The 17,530-nt window shown below is 36.3% G+C and overlaps 1 protein-coding gene across 1 annotated transcript in view; it reads right to left on the bottom strand.

The window, feature by feature from the left end:
- LOC119777460 (mannosyl-oligosaccharide 1,2-alpha-mannosidase IA) overlaps positions 1-17,530 on the bottom strand; it is a 231,248-nt gene that overhangs the window by 4,103 nt on the left and 209,615 nt on the right. Inside the window, exons 5-10 of the mRNA XM_038276344.1 lie at positions 16,991-17,085; positions 10,817-10,940; positions 10,550-10,643; positions 9,212-9,327; positions 7,107-7,326; positions 1,959-2,131 (exon numbers count right to left, since the gene is read on the bottom strand). Of these exons, the coding sequence (XP_038132272.1) occupies positions 1,959-2,131; positions 7,107-7,326; positions 9,212-9,327; positions 10,550-10,643; positions 10,817-10,940; positions 16,991-17,085 (822 nt within the window). The remainder of the gene's footprint in view (positions 1-1,958; positions 2,132-7,106; positions 7,327-9,211; positions 9,328-10,549; positions 10,644-10,816; positions 10,941-16,990; positions 17,086-17,530) is intronic.

Here is a 17,530-nt window from a genome sequence, read left to right as displayed (position 1 = left end):
CTTGATTGAATCTCGGCCTGGTGTCTACACCTTTTACATGCATATGTTCTCTTGGGGTCCTTTGGCTTCCTTTACGCCTTCTTATGAACATGCAGATATCAAGGATTGATGGATCAAAACAAAATCAGGAAATGTGGGGCATTTTCTATTTATATCTGTAAATAAATGATGAATCCTCATTTAACTCAAAGTTGGACACCCTACAGTATCTTATGCTGTATCATGTAAAATCCCATTGAAATACTTTAAAGTCTGAGGTTTTGCTGTAAACTGTACAGCTAAAGCAACTCTCTTTTGGTTTTCTGCAAATATGTTTAATTTAACAAAAAACTAATGATTTGATCAACCACAGCACACACGTCTACAGGAAATGTAAATTGTAAAACATGACAATCCGCTCAGCCAGCATCACAGCTAAGGTCCAAGCAATGATGAACCTGACATGGGTGAATGGAGAGTGGCTAAGCTAGCCAAGCGGATTAGTTCATTATCATCTCTGCTACAAAGGGGCTTTCTTATACGTGCTAATTAACAACGACCCTGGTGTGTTAATGCTTGATGTTCCTGAGCAGAAGTATTGCACACCGCTTCCAACCTTTGTGCCTGATAATTATAGGCCTGTCAAACTCATCAGCCTGATCTTTCCTCTTCTTGTGAGAGTTAAATTAATGATAACTCTCTCACGCCAGCTCTCTAAAGTTTACCGCATTTAACATCCTGCCTATTGCCACATTAATAATAGTGCTTTCATCTCATGGTAGCAGGATTGCCTGCTCTACAAGCAAATGTGTAGTGCTACATAATATGAAGAGAGCTGGTTTATGATAATTTAGCATGTTAAAGGGCTTTGATTTAATAAGTGAGGACAGCCTTGAAAATGATAATTCAGTTGACCAATAAGAGACATACAGATAACAAAATTGTACTCTGCCTTGTCCCCCAATTAAATATAAAATGGGATTATTACAGCGTTCCACTGGTTAAAGTTTTTTTCTTCAATTCTATTTAAAAAAAGTGTGAGAACATTTAAGACAGCAACTTTACATAATGGTATGTATGCTGCAAAGCTTCAAATCTAAATGCTAAATCAAACTGGAAATGTTCATAAGAAATACACTGTAGGAAAGGATTTTCTAGCTCATAAATCGAAACTCATCTTTGGGAGGGAGAACAAATTGAGGTGTAGGCTAACCTTTTATTAATAAAGAATAGTGTCACGTTATTCAGTAATTTTCTGCCTAAAATAACAAATATCCAGAACAATAAACACTTATGTAAAAGCAACATTTTTTTTATTCACGGTAAAATGTCCAGAAGCTTGGCTGATCTTCTGTACAGGATGGAAAATGCTCTTGAAAAGTTTAGAGGGAGCATTGTTGACATTTTTGCTCGTACATACCAGAGAGCACTACTAGAGCACTACTGCTGCTCTGTTTGGGCTCACTTTTGAATATAATGTCCAAGTCGAGCTTCATGCATTTGAACTTTTTGTTAACTATAAATGTCCAGATATGTCCAGATACAGCTTTGTGTTACTTCAAGAGATTTTGTCTATTTCCTTTCTAATGTCACTTCAAGATAAATGATTTGCTTTTAAATTCTGGTCTTTGAACAGAGAATGACTTAGAGAAGAGAAGAAGAACAAATTTTCAGAATGTATATAATCCCTTTTAAACTGATTAAGACTCTATAAGTCTGAAACTCGACACTACTTCAGACATTTGAATTGAGAAAGCTTTCTGGATGGGAACTGAAAAATCCTCAAACTTGGAAAACAAGTCCAGTAATTTTTTTAACCATTTTTGGAATCACAATAAGGCAATGAATCTCCTTATCCCTAAAGCAATTGAATGAAACAAAAAAAAAAAAACCACAAAGGAGGTTCTTTACCCTTTATGGGATAATCTAATGGTCCGACCTTTAAAACAAGCACTTTGATGCTTAATTATTGATCTCACCTCCACAGCCTCCCATCCCCAGTCTCTGTACTTGGGGTCGTGGGTCAGTCTCCACATGTACATGTAGCTCTCGATGACTTCTGGTCGCAAGATGTAGTATCTGTCACTCAGTCTTGTAGCTGTAGCTTCTGCTCCGCTGTCAAATCTGAAGGCCTCGGGTCCCAGTTTAGTTGCTGAAAGAGACATGAAAACAGAGTTAAAGAAAATCATCCTTTTGGGTTAACATGTAGTAAATATTTAATGTGCACTTCTTCCTTCTTCCATGAAATTTATTTTCTTATTTGGACATGATCTTTCTGTTCACTGTTTATAACTCATTTTAAAAAAATTAAAGGCTGCTTTTAAGAACAGTTCTTTACAAGATGAATGAATTCTATCTTTATGATGAGTAAGACAAAAACATCTGCATCAAAAGATTTGAAAGTTTCTGTGTTCATCTAATGTGTTCATTAAAAAAGGGAAATATTTATCCTTGTGCTTTTCACTGATTTTATACTAATTTACAGTGACCTCAACTACAGACTGGGAATCTGAATAAAGGCAGGTATGATGATGTTCAGTAAATGTCTACAAATAGCAGCATCCAGGCTGCACAATTTTCTAGTCAGCTCACTCATTATATTGTGCAGGGAAGCATGCAACACAGAAGGAAGCATCAAAGCTAGGAACTGTTAAGTGTTTTTCTTAAACCCAAAGAACGCATCACCTTCAAGTCACTTGCAAAAATACTAATAAAGTTTAAACCAGTTTTAAAACAATCTCATAAGTAAAAGGTAGATTACCACTCCAGTTTGGATCAGGCAGAAACTGCTACTTTTATAGACTGCATATTTTGTTCTATATTATTTGCTGTACCACAGACCCCTCCCACTATTAACATACTTTATTATTGAATCTGATTACTCCTGTGTTATTGATTTTAGATCTAATTTAGTTAGTTGGCACAGGCTTAAGCTCCTTTCTTAGTAATTATTCCCAAGACGACGCTGCTAGTAACCAACAGTTTGTAAATCAAAGCGCCGATCTGTTGTTGTACAACATGCCAGTGAATCTTGGGACAGTTACACTATAAACACTCTTTAATTTCTCCTAGAAATTGAAAGTATGTTCTACATTAACAATGCAAGGTCAACAAAGGCATTATTTTAAACTATTGTCCACTAATCAGTGCGCCAGTTTATAGCTAAATCTGGCAGGGATTTTATCGAGCGACTGACAGATCTTGTTTAAGATATGGAAAGCCAACCAACACCATCAATGTCTATTGGTCCAACCGATATATAGACAGAACCAGTTTGGAGATTACCAACACCTACTCCAAGAACTGCCTTAGGAGGACAGTTGGATTAGTCAGTATTTCCTTTTATCTAGCTGGGCAGAGGAGCAGCAGTGCTGGGGAGAGACAGCGTCTGGCCAGACTCATGGCGTTCACCTTTGGCCACTTCACCGCTCTTGTCTTTTGCCATTTTTATATGGATACCATGTAAATCAACTGCTTTTAGACTGCACTGAGAAATTTGAATAACATATCTAGAGATATTACTTTTCAGTTGCCTTTAAGCTTTAACCGCAGTTTCTTACAAAATAGGGTGTGAGCTTCAGACAGTATTGAGAGGCTTTGCTTGAGTCACTCAATCATATTAAATACTTGAGGGCAACATTTTCTCTGAAAAGGTCAAGACTGAACCAGTCGGTGCTAACATGCATTTTGTGCAAAATTAACTCTTAAATAGAAACTCCCCTTAACAAGGAATGAGAACTCACTGTTGTATTCAGTTTTGTGCTAGATCTTTTTACCAGAGTGCAAGACGTTGCTTAAATGTTCTTACTGAAACTGACCTTTCTCTCTCTTTACTGGTTTCTGCCCAACAGTTACTGGTTGAAAAGCTGAGAGATTTAAAATAGCAGCAACAATAAACCTTCATGCTATCAGGGTTTAGATATACATAGAGCACAAGGAAGCAATTGGGCACAAATTAATATATCTTATCGCTCTTTGATGGATAGCTGTCAAGTCTCCCGTTTTGGCCGAGAATTGTTTCCTTTAAATTTCTTGTGCATGTCTTAAAATGTAAAGCATAATGGAGTTTGACTGGTAATCAGGTGGCTCGCAGCAGATGCTGAAAATTTCCCTAACTTCAAATCTAAAACTTGATTGCAATGTTTTGATGAGGTCTACTAATCCAAAATATGGTTAGTATTCACTATAGTTGAGCAATAGAACCTGGCTGCCGACCACAAAAGGGACAGCTGGAGATGCTTTTTGGGTTTGAAGATTCAAAGTGTTCAAAGAATTTTATATAATTTGTTTTATAGGCAAGATAAAGACAGAGCACTGCAGGAGATCCTTCCTACCTACAGCTATAAACATCCACAACCCTATGGAGAAGAAATAAAAAAAAGTAACAACAACACTTAATATCCGTTTACAATTAATAAAGTATTTATGAGTTGAACAATTAGTCAATTTTGGCTCATTTGGCTCATCGGTGAAGTAAAATAAAAATATGAATCCAATAAAACCAACAGTCAATTTACACAATTTATTTAAATATATGGTGCAGAAACTTTTCCTCTTGTGCAACTTTAGGATCTTTTGGTGCCAAGTCTAACCACTATTTCAGAGTGGAGTCAAAACTAGCTGCATAAGTTTTAGATTTCTTCCTCAAATGACTCTTAGTTTTAGAAACTACTTCTGTGCTGAGAATAAATGTAATGTGCTTCCTTTTACATTGGCCCTTTTCTCTATCTCTTGAGATGCAACCACCTAGAAAGCTTCTTCCTTTCATTGATAAAAATTAAAAAGCCTGAGGCCATTTTCATTTTCAGCTTCACTTCCCTAGTCTGTTTTCTTGCCATCTTCCACATTAACCTTTCCTAACTAGAAATAGGCAGCATAAAATAGAGATTAATATCTCCTAATATATATTATACATATATATTATACAAAACAGAAAAGAGAGCAAGAAGCACAGATATGAACAATTAGCTCATCAGACCTTGGAAGATATCGAAAAAGGTAGAGCTAAATCTAAGAGGTGAGACCCATGAAGATACAGGAACTAAGATAATGATACTTTAAGATGTCATATATGAAATGCTTCTAAATTTGATGTCTTTAGTGCTATGTTTAAATGATTATGTGTTTTATGCTGGTGAGCTGCAGTGTCAGACAGGAGAACTTTATTCAGTTATTCAATTAAAAGAAATATTCATTACAGATATACACTATATTGCCAAAAGTATTTGCTCACCTGCCTTGACTCACATATGAGCTTAAGTGACATCCCGTTCCTAATCCATAGGGTTCAATATGACGTCGGTCCACCCTTTGCAGCTAGAACAGCTTCAACTCTTCTGGGAAGGCTGTCCACAAGGTTTAGGAGTGTGTTTATGGGAATTTTTGACCATTCTTCCAGAAGCGCATTTGTGAGGTCGCACACTGATGTTGGACGAGAAGGCCTGGCTCTCAGTCTCCGCTCTAATTCATCCCAAAGGTGTTCTATCGGGTTGAGGTCAGGACTCTGTGCAGGCCAGTCAAGTTCATCCACACCAGACTCTGTCATCCATGTCTTTATGGACCTTGCTTTGTGCACTGGTGCACAGTCATGTTGGAAGAGGAAGGGGCCAGCTCCAAACTGTTCCCACAAAGTTGGGAGCATGGAATTGTCCAAATGTCTTGGTATGCTGAAGCATTCAGAGTTCCTTTCACTGGAACTAAGGGGCCAAGCCCAGCTCCTGAAAAACAACCTCACACCATAATCCCCCTCCACCAAACTTTACACTTGGCACAATAGTCAGACAAGTACCGTTTCTCCTGTAACCAAAACCCAGTACGTCCTTCATGATTGCCAATTGAGAAGGTCGATTTCGTCACTCGAGAAAATGGTCCATAACCACGTCTAGAGTCCATTTATTTAAATCATTGCATAACTTTCATTGGCACTTTAGTGATTATCTTTGGTGCAGTCTAACCACTATTTCATGGAGTCTCTAGCTGCATGTTTTGATTTCTTCTAAATGACTTTAGTTTTAGAATCTTCTGTGCTGAGAATAATGTATGTGCTTCCTTTTACATTGGCCCTTTTCTCTATCCTTGAGTGCAACCACCTAGAGCTTCTTCCTTTCATTGATAAATTAAAGCCTGGGCCTTTTCATTCACTCACTTCCCTGTCTGTTTTGCCATTCTTCCAATACACTTTCCTATTAAAATAGGCTGCATATAAAATAGAGTTAATTTCCTAATATATTATACATATAATTTAACAAAACTGAAAATGATGAGCAAGAAGCACAGATATGAACAATTAGCCATCAGACCTTGGAAATTCGAAAAGTGAGCTACAATCTAAGGGGTGAACCCATGATTCAAGTGGCATACCTAACAATACTCTTAAGGCCACTGTCATCATGTTGGTTTTGTGCTTTTTGTACCATTTTCTCTCCATCCACTTAACTTTCCTTTAGTATTTGTAGAATCAGAACAGTAATCATATGCATATAATCTAAATATGTAAACACAAAAAAAAGTACTCAGAGAGCGCAGACCTCTGCCAAGCAGCAGATTTTGCATCATATTGAGACCAACACCTTTATCTAAATTTTGCATGTCTGGAACGTGACCTTTGGAGTCCAATGGTGAAGCTGTCAATAGTCACTTCTGCCAGCCTCTGGTTTTGGGGGGGACTGCTTGTTTCCTCCATAAATCACTATCTCACAATGTTAAAGAATCCTTTGGGGAAAAAAAATCCTGTATCTCTATTATAATCTGGAACCTCTGGTATAAATGTAATAAAAATTTGATTAAAAGATTTTAAGTCATGCTGTACACAGACAGACAGACTGACGCAAAAAACAAACTCTCGTAAAAAGATGACTTCCTTGGTGGAGGTCAAATCTATATGAGTACATCAACACAAACATTTATTGTTTTTTAACAAACTGTTTTTAATAGTTACAAAGAATAACTACTTAGTTCAGTCTTAATATTTTATTCAACTTCTTTGAAAAATCTATTTCTAATAGTGACAATAGAACTAGAACAGTAGAGCGATGTATCTCGAATTGTCTTATAGAACTCAAAAGCATGACAGGGAACCATCTAAATGCTGACACCCTGCTTTGAATCTCCCTGATACGTCCACTTACTTGAGCGGGTGTAGCTCTCATGGCATGTGTGTGTGATTTCGGCAGCGAGGTCAAGGTAATGCTGCCTCTTCTCTGGTACACCATCATCAGCTCCGATGCCAATCATGCCCCCAGAGAAGCAGGCCAGGTGACCCATCTTGTGGTCCAAGATGCCGCCCCTCCACTCCGCCATGTAGGTGAGGCCACCAGGTGACTTCTGCACCAGGTTAGCTTCAATCGCCTGCAGCAACAACGTAGAAGAATATTTAATTTTGGTCTGAAACCTCAAATAATTCCACAAAATCAGTTAGAAATTTTGGAAAGTAAGTTATTCTCTATGTGGGGGAAGAGGTCTGCATGACAACAGCACAGTTCATCGGAGTCATCTACAAAATAATTTCTATAAAATGTGTTTCTCCCCAGATGTTGCTCTTTTAATATAAAAAAAAATAAAATAAAAATAAGGATTCTCAATGAAAACACATGCAAATCTTTCTCTATATAAATCTGACTGCCCAGCAGCTTAGGTTGACTTTAAATATAGATATGCTAAATTAGGAAACAATTCAACAACTTAAGTTAAAGAAGTTCCAGACCCATTGTAACTAATGTGTATTCTTTTAATTATGTTATTTTAATCAACCTGAAAATTAAAATATTATCTCCAGCATGTTTAGTTCCCATATGTAATTAATTGATAGCCAGCCAGTTTAATATTGAATGTTGTATACCAATGATAAGAATGCTGCAACAAGGATGTAGTTCTGAAAACAGAAAACAATACATTAATATATGGAATAATAAAATATAGTCCCCCTGTTCTAAGAAAGTATATTTTCCTTAGGCTTTAGACTGATAATTTAGACACTAATTAGCGGTTGTTACTGGTAATCATAGCAGGGCATAATTGGAAAATGTTTTCTCATTTAACGTTGTTTTAATTAGCAGTCCATTTTTATTCCAATCCCAAAGGTAATTAGCTGCACTTTGCCCTCACCTTAGATTTTTGAACAGACATGAATCAGATAATATATAATTCATCTTTGGTCCTTGGCAATAAATTCTGAGTCATAATGAAGAAGGATAATTCATAATTAGTATTTTGCCTTAGGCTTGACCCTTTGATGGTAAATTAGGTAATCCTAAAAGCAGCTTGAAGTTATCCTACTGCATACAGAAAGATTCTATTCTTTATTGTTCATATATTAAGAGGTTTTAGATACTTCCCACAAAACATGTTTAATGTCCTCTTAGTTGCATTTTAATGTTAGATATGAAGCCAAAAGTTCTGAATTCAACTTCCTGTAAATAGTATTTCAGCCTGTGCATGCTACACCCTCACAGTAGGTCATTTTACTGTATTTGAGGTGGCAAAGCATTCTACATAACTGTTTTTTGACTATATCTAACAAAGGTCACCTGGTATTGACCAATCTAGGTGTAATATTGACTATGGTAACTAAACTCTGTTTAGAATATGGGTTTTCCAGTAATTAAAAACGCCTTATACAGCTGCAAAGCTGATGAAAGAAAACCTACAGCCTCTCTAACACAGATATTGTCTACACTTTACTGCTTTATACCAGTGATATACAAGTTGGCTCTGTAGTTTTCCTTAACAAGAAAGTCCCATCTAGATTTACACTATGTTCTGATCAGTAGTCAGCTGGTCAGGTATATTAAACTGTTGTTTTCCTGTTCATTTGATGGATATAACTACCAAGTAAAAGCATTTCTGAAGTGGCGGCCTAGTGGTTAGGGCATAGGGCTTGGAATCCTGAGGTTGTGATTTCGAAACCCACTCCCACAGACTGCCACTCTGGGGCAATGAGCAAGACCCTTAACCCCTGATTGCTCAGAGGGCGCTGCACTGTGGCAGCCCACAGCTCCCTAAAGGGTATGGGTTAAATGCAGAGGGTTAATTTCACCATTGTGAAATCAATAAAGCTCAATTTAATTTTAAATTAATTTAATCAGGCAGCATTTACTCCTAAACATTGTTTGATTTGAATTGGGTATAAAAGCTTTGATAAATTAGAAGGAATTATTCTGTGATATTTTACTTTTGGATACATGCATGTCCTCTGAGAGGAGTAAAGATTTAAAAAAGATAAAGATTTCCATACATCAAGCGCGCTGTAATACATCTTCTTTGCTTCCACATCTGTCTTGTCTGACATTAGGAAGGATTTGATCAAATACTCGTAGAAACTATCTCCGAGGCCACCGATGGAAACATGATCTAAAAAAAAAAGGAAAAGAGGAAAAATCAACACTTCCATAAATAATTTCAACATAACATTTTCTAATATTTAATAATAAAAAAAAACAATTGTATTTAAATTCCTCTACACAGTTAAAAAATCACTACATACAAAAAGCATACTCATTGTAGGTTGAACCAGCAGTAAAGTCCATGCAAGCAGTTTAGTCCCTTGAGTTAATCTGAGTTATTCTTAATTCACTAAATTTAATTGACCTAATCATAGAAGCCCTAAAATGTAATCAGTATGATTGGGTTTGGCATTAAAGTCTTAAAAGTTCACAAATTGGAAATGAGCTTTCTGCAAAAAAAAAAAAAAAAACGATTAATATTCACCACACACATTTTCCAAAAGAAAAAAAAAAAAAAAAAAAATCACAAGCTCTATTTTCCTCTTGCTGTCAACATTGAATAACAATGAGTATGATATCACAGCGGAGACAAGCGCAGGTCTGTCTATTCCTCTGGTTCCACTCAAACACAAATACCTCAGCAGACTCCTTCACAAGGTTATCGCTGTGCTGTTGCATTTGTCCTTGACACAGACAAACGAGGGGAGCCGGAGCTTATTTTTCTTTCTGCAGATATTTATGTACTGTTCAGTTTCCCTGCATGCTCCTCCACAACAATTAGCTGCTGTAATAATACAGATTAGCACCATTCCCCCCACATAACCATCTTATCACCTTAAGCCCCTCCCCCACTGCCTCATAGGTCATTTGAAAATACCTATTTTTACAAACTAACTTATTATTATTCAAATAACCCAGAGCGATGGTTGTCTGATTGTCACTGGTACTAAGTGATGTTTGAACTGAAAGGAGGGCGATTGTCAGAAGAGTACCAAAAAGTGCTTTGAACATAAATGACAACTTACAGTTAGTACTTCTTATCCATTGTACAATCTGTTTACAGTTTGTACAATGGATAAGAAAAGGTAGAAATTAAGTCCAAGGACTTAACTTTCTTGTGATCCTAACTAATACTATGAAGAACATAATAGAAGTTATGCAACATAAAAAAAAAAAAAAATGGCATAAAATCTCCAAGACTTATTTGCCTTTCAGGTTTATTGCAATCCTCTTTGACCAATAAGAAAACTGTTAACCTTTAGAGAAGAACCAGTATTATAAAACTGACCTAAGGACAAAAATATTTTTAGGTACCTAAATTAGTCTTCTACATGAGCTACAACACTTACGCTGGACCCAGTTGCCGCTGACTGGACTGAGGAAGTTGGGATACAAGCCGTGAGGTTTCTCGATCTTGTTCAGGAGCTTCCTGATGCTCATCACCTGCCATAATCAGATCTTATTAGTTTCATAGTTATAGTCAGTGAAAAAAGATAAATAAAGCTAATTTAATTAAAACTAAAGAATGTGAAAATGTAATACTTCAACTGATAAAAGAAGTTAATAAAAACAAGTTAAAACTACATAAAATAAGGTTATTATTGAGTAATATGTACCTTCTCTTCAAAGACAGGGTTCTTAGATAGCTCTGTCAGATGCACAAATTCAAGGTGAAGGGTCCCAAACTCAGCCAAGATGCTGCTGCCAGCTGAAGCCCAGCCCCAGCTCCAACTGGTACCACTGCAACAGAAAGAATATTTAGGAAAGATACTTATGAGTATTTGAGGATTTTAAGGATAAAAAAAAAAATGTAATTTAATTCCCTATAAATATCATTTAAACCCCTTGGCTTTATAAACTAAATTTTACTGCAATGTAATTAAATCACACTTAAACTGAAAAGTTTGTGACCCAATATAGACCTTTATAGGATTTTTTTTCCAAAGGGATTATGTGAGTGGAATGAACTGAAACCAAAACCAATAACAGAGAAATGATGGTAGTTAAGAAGAAGAGATTTGTGACACAAGATCCAGTAATAGAAAGAAGGTATTATACATGCAAATAGTTTAATATTTCTCAGTAAAATGCTGTGAGGCAGTAAATTAGAAGTCAGCAGCAGAACACAGGGCTGACATTTTTTATTTTCCGATAGTGAAAATGAATTTCATACACTAAATAATTTTGTTAGACATGTAAAACAATCAAAGTTGCATATTTTAAAAGTAAAATCCCTGAAACAACCTTCAGCATATGTCATTTCTAATGCCAGTTATGACTAACGTAAAGTTTTTCAAGTGAACTTAAAAATTATCCCTCATGAAAGCTTCAAAAATGGACAAGAAAAGATATGATGAAAGAAATGCAGCATCAGAGAATAAAATGTATCAGTAACATCACTAAATTTATGAAAATGATTCAGTCAGAAATGATCGGTGAGGACAAAGTGGACTACAGGAAGATCTTGTTGAAGAATATCAGATAACGGATAATGAACTGAGCTGGATTGTTAGGAGGAGGGCGGATATATGGAAGAAAAACTAGGGAGAAGCAGGCATCTGATTCTGTGCTTTGATGAATGCACCCATTAAAGCTTTGCGTGCTATATCATTAGTCGTGCTGGCTGAAGTCATACGTGGTTTTGTGTTTATGAGGAATCAGTCAGAGCATCTACAAAGAGGTGCAGACCAGCAGGTGGTGTGTTAGAAGATGGATGAGCATTACAGGCACAAATTCATTTATCTTTTTACCCCTTTTAAGAAACTCAAGCCATTTTAGTAGACTTCAGAAAAAAAGAATTTGAGTTAACAAGATGCACAATCTAATGTCCTGCAAAATGAGGACATTACATTAAATATCTAACTGTTAGAACATTTTATATATATAAATATACAGTGGGGCAAAAAAGTATTTAGTCAGCCACCAATAGTGCAAGTTCTCCCACTCAAAAAGATGAGAGAGGCCGGTAATTTTCATCATAGATATACCTCAACTATGAGAGACAAAATGAGAAAAAAAAATCCAGAAAATCACATTGTCTAATTTTTAAAGAATTTATTTGCAAAATATGGTAGAAAATAAGTATTTGGTCAATAACAAAAGTTCATCTCAATACTTTGTTATATACCCTTTGTTGGCAATGACAGAGATCAAACGTTTTCTGTAAGTCTTCACAAGTTTTTCACACACTGTTGCTGGTATTTTGGGCCATTCCTCCATGCAGATCTCCTCTAGAGCAGTGATGTTCTGGGGCTGTCGCTGGGCAACACGGACTTTCAACTTCCTCCAAAGATTTTCTATGAGGTTGAGATCTGGAGACTGGCTAGGCCACTCCAGGACCTTGAAATGCTTCTTACGAAGCCACTCCTTCGTTACCCGGGCGGTGTGTTTGGGATCATTGTCATGCTAAAAGACCCAGCCACATTTCATCTTCAATGCCCTTGCTGATGGAAGGAGGTTTTCACTCAAAATTTGACGATACATGGCCCCATTCATTCTTTCCTTCACACGGATCAGTCGTCTTGGTCCCTTAGCAGAAAAACAGCCCCAAAGCATGATGTTTCCACCCCCATGCTTCACTGTAGGTATGGTGTTCTTTGAATGCAACTCAGCATTCTCTCTCCTCCAAACACGACGAGTAGAGTTTTTACCAAAAAGTTCTAATTTGGTTTCATCTGACCATATGATATTCTCCCAGTCATCGTCTGGATCGTCCAAATGCTCTCTAGCAAACTTGAGACGGGCCTTGACATGTACTGGCTTAAGCAGGGGGACACGTCTGGCACTGCAGGATTTGAGTCCCTGGCGGCGTAGTGTGTTACTGATGGTAGCCTTTGTTACTTTGGTCCCAGCTCTCTGCAGGTCATTCACTAGGTCCCACCTTGTGGTTCTGGGATTTTTACTCACTGTTCTTGTGATCATTTTGACCCCACGGGGTGAGATCTTGCGTGGAGCCCCAGATTGAGGAAGATTATCAGTGGTCTTGTATGTTTTCCATTTTCTAATAATTGATCCCACAGTTGATTTCTTCACACCAAGCTGTTTACCTAATGCAGATTCAGACTTCCCAGCCTGGTGCAGGTCTATAATTTAGTTTTGGGTGTCCTTTGACAGCTCTCTAGTTTTGGCCATGGTGGAGTTTAGAGTGTGACTGTTTGAGGTTGTGGACAGGTGTCTTTTATACTGATAACAGGTTCAAACAGGTGCCATTAATGAAGGTAACGAGTGGAGGACAGAGGAGCCTCTTACAGAAGAAGTTACAGGTCTGTGAGAGCCAGAAATCTTGCTTGTTTGTTACTGACCAAATACTTATTTTCCACCATATTTTGCAAATAAATTCTTTAAAAATCAGACAATGTGATTTTCTGGATTTTTTTTTTCTCATTTTGTCTCTCATAGTTGAGGTATATCTATGATGAAAATTACCGGCCTCTCTCATCTTTTTGAGTGGGAGAACTTGCACTATTGGTGGCTGACTAAATACTTTTTTGCCCCACTGTGTATATATATATATATATACATACATACATACATACAGTATAAATGGCTGAAACTGATTTCCACTTGGATCTGGGTATATTTGCCTATTTTGATGTTTATGGATTCATATATTCTGTCTTTGCACTGTCACAGATTTAAAAAAAAGGTTAATTATTTGACTCAAAACATAATCTTAAGCTGCAGCTTTATTAAAGTAAGCCATTCAGTTCTACAGATATATCTATTAGCAAGTAATTTGGTTAAAAATACACACCCATAGCAGTATATACAAGTCTTTATTCCTCAAATATAATATATTTTAATTTCTCATTCAACTGGTAAATGGTTGAGAACTTATGTCTGTGTTTTTCATTCATGTTGTCTATCTCTTTTTTTTATGTGCATATTGCCTGTATGCCCATGTTCCTTCATCTGAACTTTTAATCCTTCTTGATTTGCAGCAAAGAAATGATAAACTCCTTGCCAAGGGGACAAAATAAGTTCATTCAATTCCATTTTAAGCAAGATAAGATAACTTACAGTACACCTTAAGATTGCGTATATGGTTCACTAACACATTGTTGATGCATTTTTTGGGGGGTTTATTTTGTTTTTTATCTAATAAGCGGCATGGCTCTCGGTGTCCATCTGCAACATCGGCACATGCTGGTGATGTTTCAGCAATTAACTGGAGAATAAGGTAATTAAATCTACCAGCAGCTGCCCAGTGTGGCTGCGAGTGTAATTGGAAGCAGGTGGATGACAGAGGTGCCAGAAAAGAAGATACGATTAGGAGAAGAGAGAAGAAGGACTAACAACAGTGGGATTTACAAAGGAGTCAAAAAGAGATTATTCAATCAAGCGTTGTTAGATATTTTAGATAAAATTTCAAAAGGGAACATATGATATGGCATTTTTGGCTTTGTGTTCATGCATAGTAAAATCAAAGAAGAATAACGCCACAGGATTACAAGCTCACAATGATAATTTGATTTCACAGCAAAAAACAGTATTTTATCAGCATTTATCGTTCCATCAGATCTGCTTCTGTTAAGCTTCTATATCTTTGTTTCTGCACAAAAAATCTTAAACTCAGATGAAAAGATGAAAAGATGCAAAGATCAGAAGGTAAAAGAAGATAAAAAAAGAGCTTAAAGTAGTTATATATGACTGGTATTAATAAAACTGTCACTAAAGATTTAGCTGAAAAGGCAATAAGTAATAGAAGATAAAATATCAACAGCAGCCATGCAGATATTATTCAAATCATTAAAAAACCATTAAACCATTAAAAAAACAAAATATTTGTCACTCAACAGTCATCGATAATAAAACTGAGTCTGCGGTGAAGTATTTTTGCCTTATTTAAAATGTATGTAAATATTAAATACTGTTACCAAGATGCAGATTGCAATTTATATGTTTTTTTTCCCTCTATGGTCTGTCTAACATCTTTAAAATGTATTACAGATGTATTTCAGCTGATTTATTCTGTTGATGTTTGTGGATGGGCTTGCATCTACTAAAAGCCCAAATAAAAGTTCTGAAAGAAAAAATATTACATACTAAAAAAGATTTTTAGAACTTATTTGTATGTGACTGACACCAGTCCAGCAGGCACTCATCAAGTTGGGAAGTTCACAAAAGGATATTTCTAAGAGAGGCTGTCTGTTCATTGTTGTATTAAAGTGTTTTAAAATAAAAGAGGAAGAAAATATTAGAAAAGACTGGCCGTTAAAGAGTTTGGTTTAAATCTTCCTCAGGCATGGACCCTAGCTGGAAGTATTTGAAGAGCTACTGTATTCTAATCTGATTTTGGATATAAAAAAATTATTTTGATTAGTGGTTTTAAGGCCTATGTTGAGGTAATAGTTCATTTTGTGTTTAACTTAGAAATTAAAATACAAACTTTGTTGCTAACCCATGCAAGCGTGTTCTACTATACGCTTGCATGGCGGCGCGTAAAACTGGTCACGCATTAGCTTAATCTATGGGTTTAGTATAGCACGATCTACAGTTACCAATAAAGGTTGGATTAGACCTGATATAACCAAGAACGTGGCTGCAGCAACTATTGTCAGTAATTTTCGGCGACAGGCCACTTTGATGCAGAAAAAGTTTAAATGAGCCCTTGTTGGAGGGAACACAATTTGGTATTTTAATGTAACATTTTAATTTTGTGGGAATCTGAGCTTTTGTCATTAGCTGTTAGTAAAGGTGGGTCGTAACTAAAATGTCCTCTTTACATTTCCTGGACGAGCTTTAAAAAAAAACAAAAAAAACTACTTCTAAGAGTAGCTCTACATTAGCATTTCTTTAACCTCCATTTTAAGTAACGTTATTTTGAAGTAATGTTACTAATGCTTGAGTACAATTTTGTGTACCCTACCCACTTGAGTTACTTCACTGAATGATGAATCAAACATGTTTTAATCAGTTTCACAAGACCCAGACCCACATATCTTTGTCTGGAGGTATTTTTGGTTGGTGCCACTTGGAGAGAAAGTGAACAGTAAAAAGCAGATATTTGTTCATGGAAGCACTTTGGTTGGTTCTTACATGTATACATCCCCCATGGTGAGAATTTGTTAAAAACTTTTATATTTTAGGATTCAGGAGTGTTTCTTCGGCCAAAATTATAATTAATTATAATAATGTAATTTATTATATATTAATATAATTAAAAATATCCAAATATGAATCAATAAACTCTGCTATGGACTGGCGACCTGTCCAGGGTGTACCCCGCCTCTCGCCCATTGACTGCTGGAGATAGGCACCAGCAGCCCTCGCGACCCCACTTGGGACAAGCGTGTAAGAAAATGGATGGATGGATGGATCAGTAAACTTATAAAATTAAATAAGATTAATCATTCCTACATAAGTACTTAGTAGCCTTTTATTTATTTCTTTGTGGATGACACTTTATTTTAACCTAAAAATAACCTATATCAAGTGTTGATGTTTTTATCCAAGTACAAATCCTGGCTACTCTACCCCTCTCTGGCTGTAAGATATCAACCAAAATTTATATCAACCATATTTCAAGAGATAAACACCAGTTTGCAAAACAGGCGTCCCTTTTTGTATACAATTACTGACTTGAGTAAGGTTTATATATGATATTACGTTTGAATTTGAGAATTTCCCTTTTACACACTAACTAACGGATGCACAACATATATTTTCGTTCTTTGTTCACCAATTTATAGTGGTATATAAATAGACTGGGGACTGATTGAGTCTAGGTTTTCTGATGGCCTTTTGTAGTTGGATGACAGTTAGAGTGGAAGACTGCGGCTGAGCCTCACCTCCCCAAGTTGATGACTCCTCTGGGGATCCCTGTTGGTGTGTTAAAGGCTGGTAGCAGCTTTTCTCCCAGCTCCACTGCTTTATTTCTGAAAAGCTGAAAAATACAAACAAAGAAAAAGGAAAGTTGGTGAGCACCATGTACATGAAAAAAACACATGGATGTTTTATCCTCACAAAAAATATTAATGCAGATTTAATTTCTTCTAAGCTTAAAGAAATCATGGTGGCAAAGTGAGAATAAAAAGCTTTAAACCATCTAACCAAATCTAATTATTCAAAGCTTGGCGCTTGATCCAACAGAACATTGTTAACTGTAATGTGACGAATATAACTTGTTATATTCCTCTTAAAATGGCTCTTCTTCCTAATCTTTAATGATTCTAAGGTCAAGGTTAACGTAAAGTTTGTCACATCAATAAATTATCAGTCACAAAACCTTTTGCCAGCGGGAATGATGAGTAAGAAGTGCAACACATTAAAATTCTGAGAATCAGATGTCTGAAGGGATTCAAAGGCAGCAGAGGTGAAAAGAAAAGAGA

This window comes from Cyprinodon tularosa, unplaced genomic scaffold (genome assembly GCF_016077235.1).
Source record: "Cyprinodon tularosa strain WSP-4 unplaced genomic scaffold, ASM1607723v1 ctg124, whole genome shotgun sequence".
Classification (NCBI taxonomy): Eukaryota; Metazoa; Chordata; class Actinopteri; order Cyprinodontiformes; family Cyprinodontidae; genus Cyprinodon; species Cyprinodon tularosa.
Note: the sequence above shows the minus strand (reverse complement) of the source record. Positions and strands in the feature narration are given on the sequence as shown.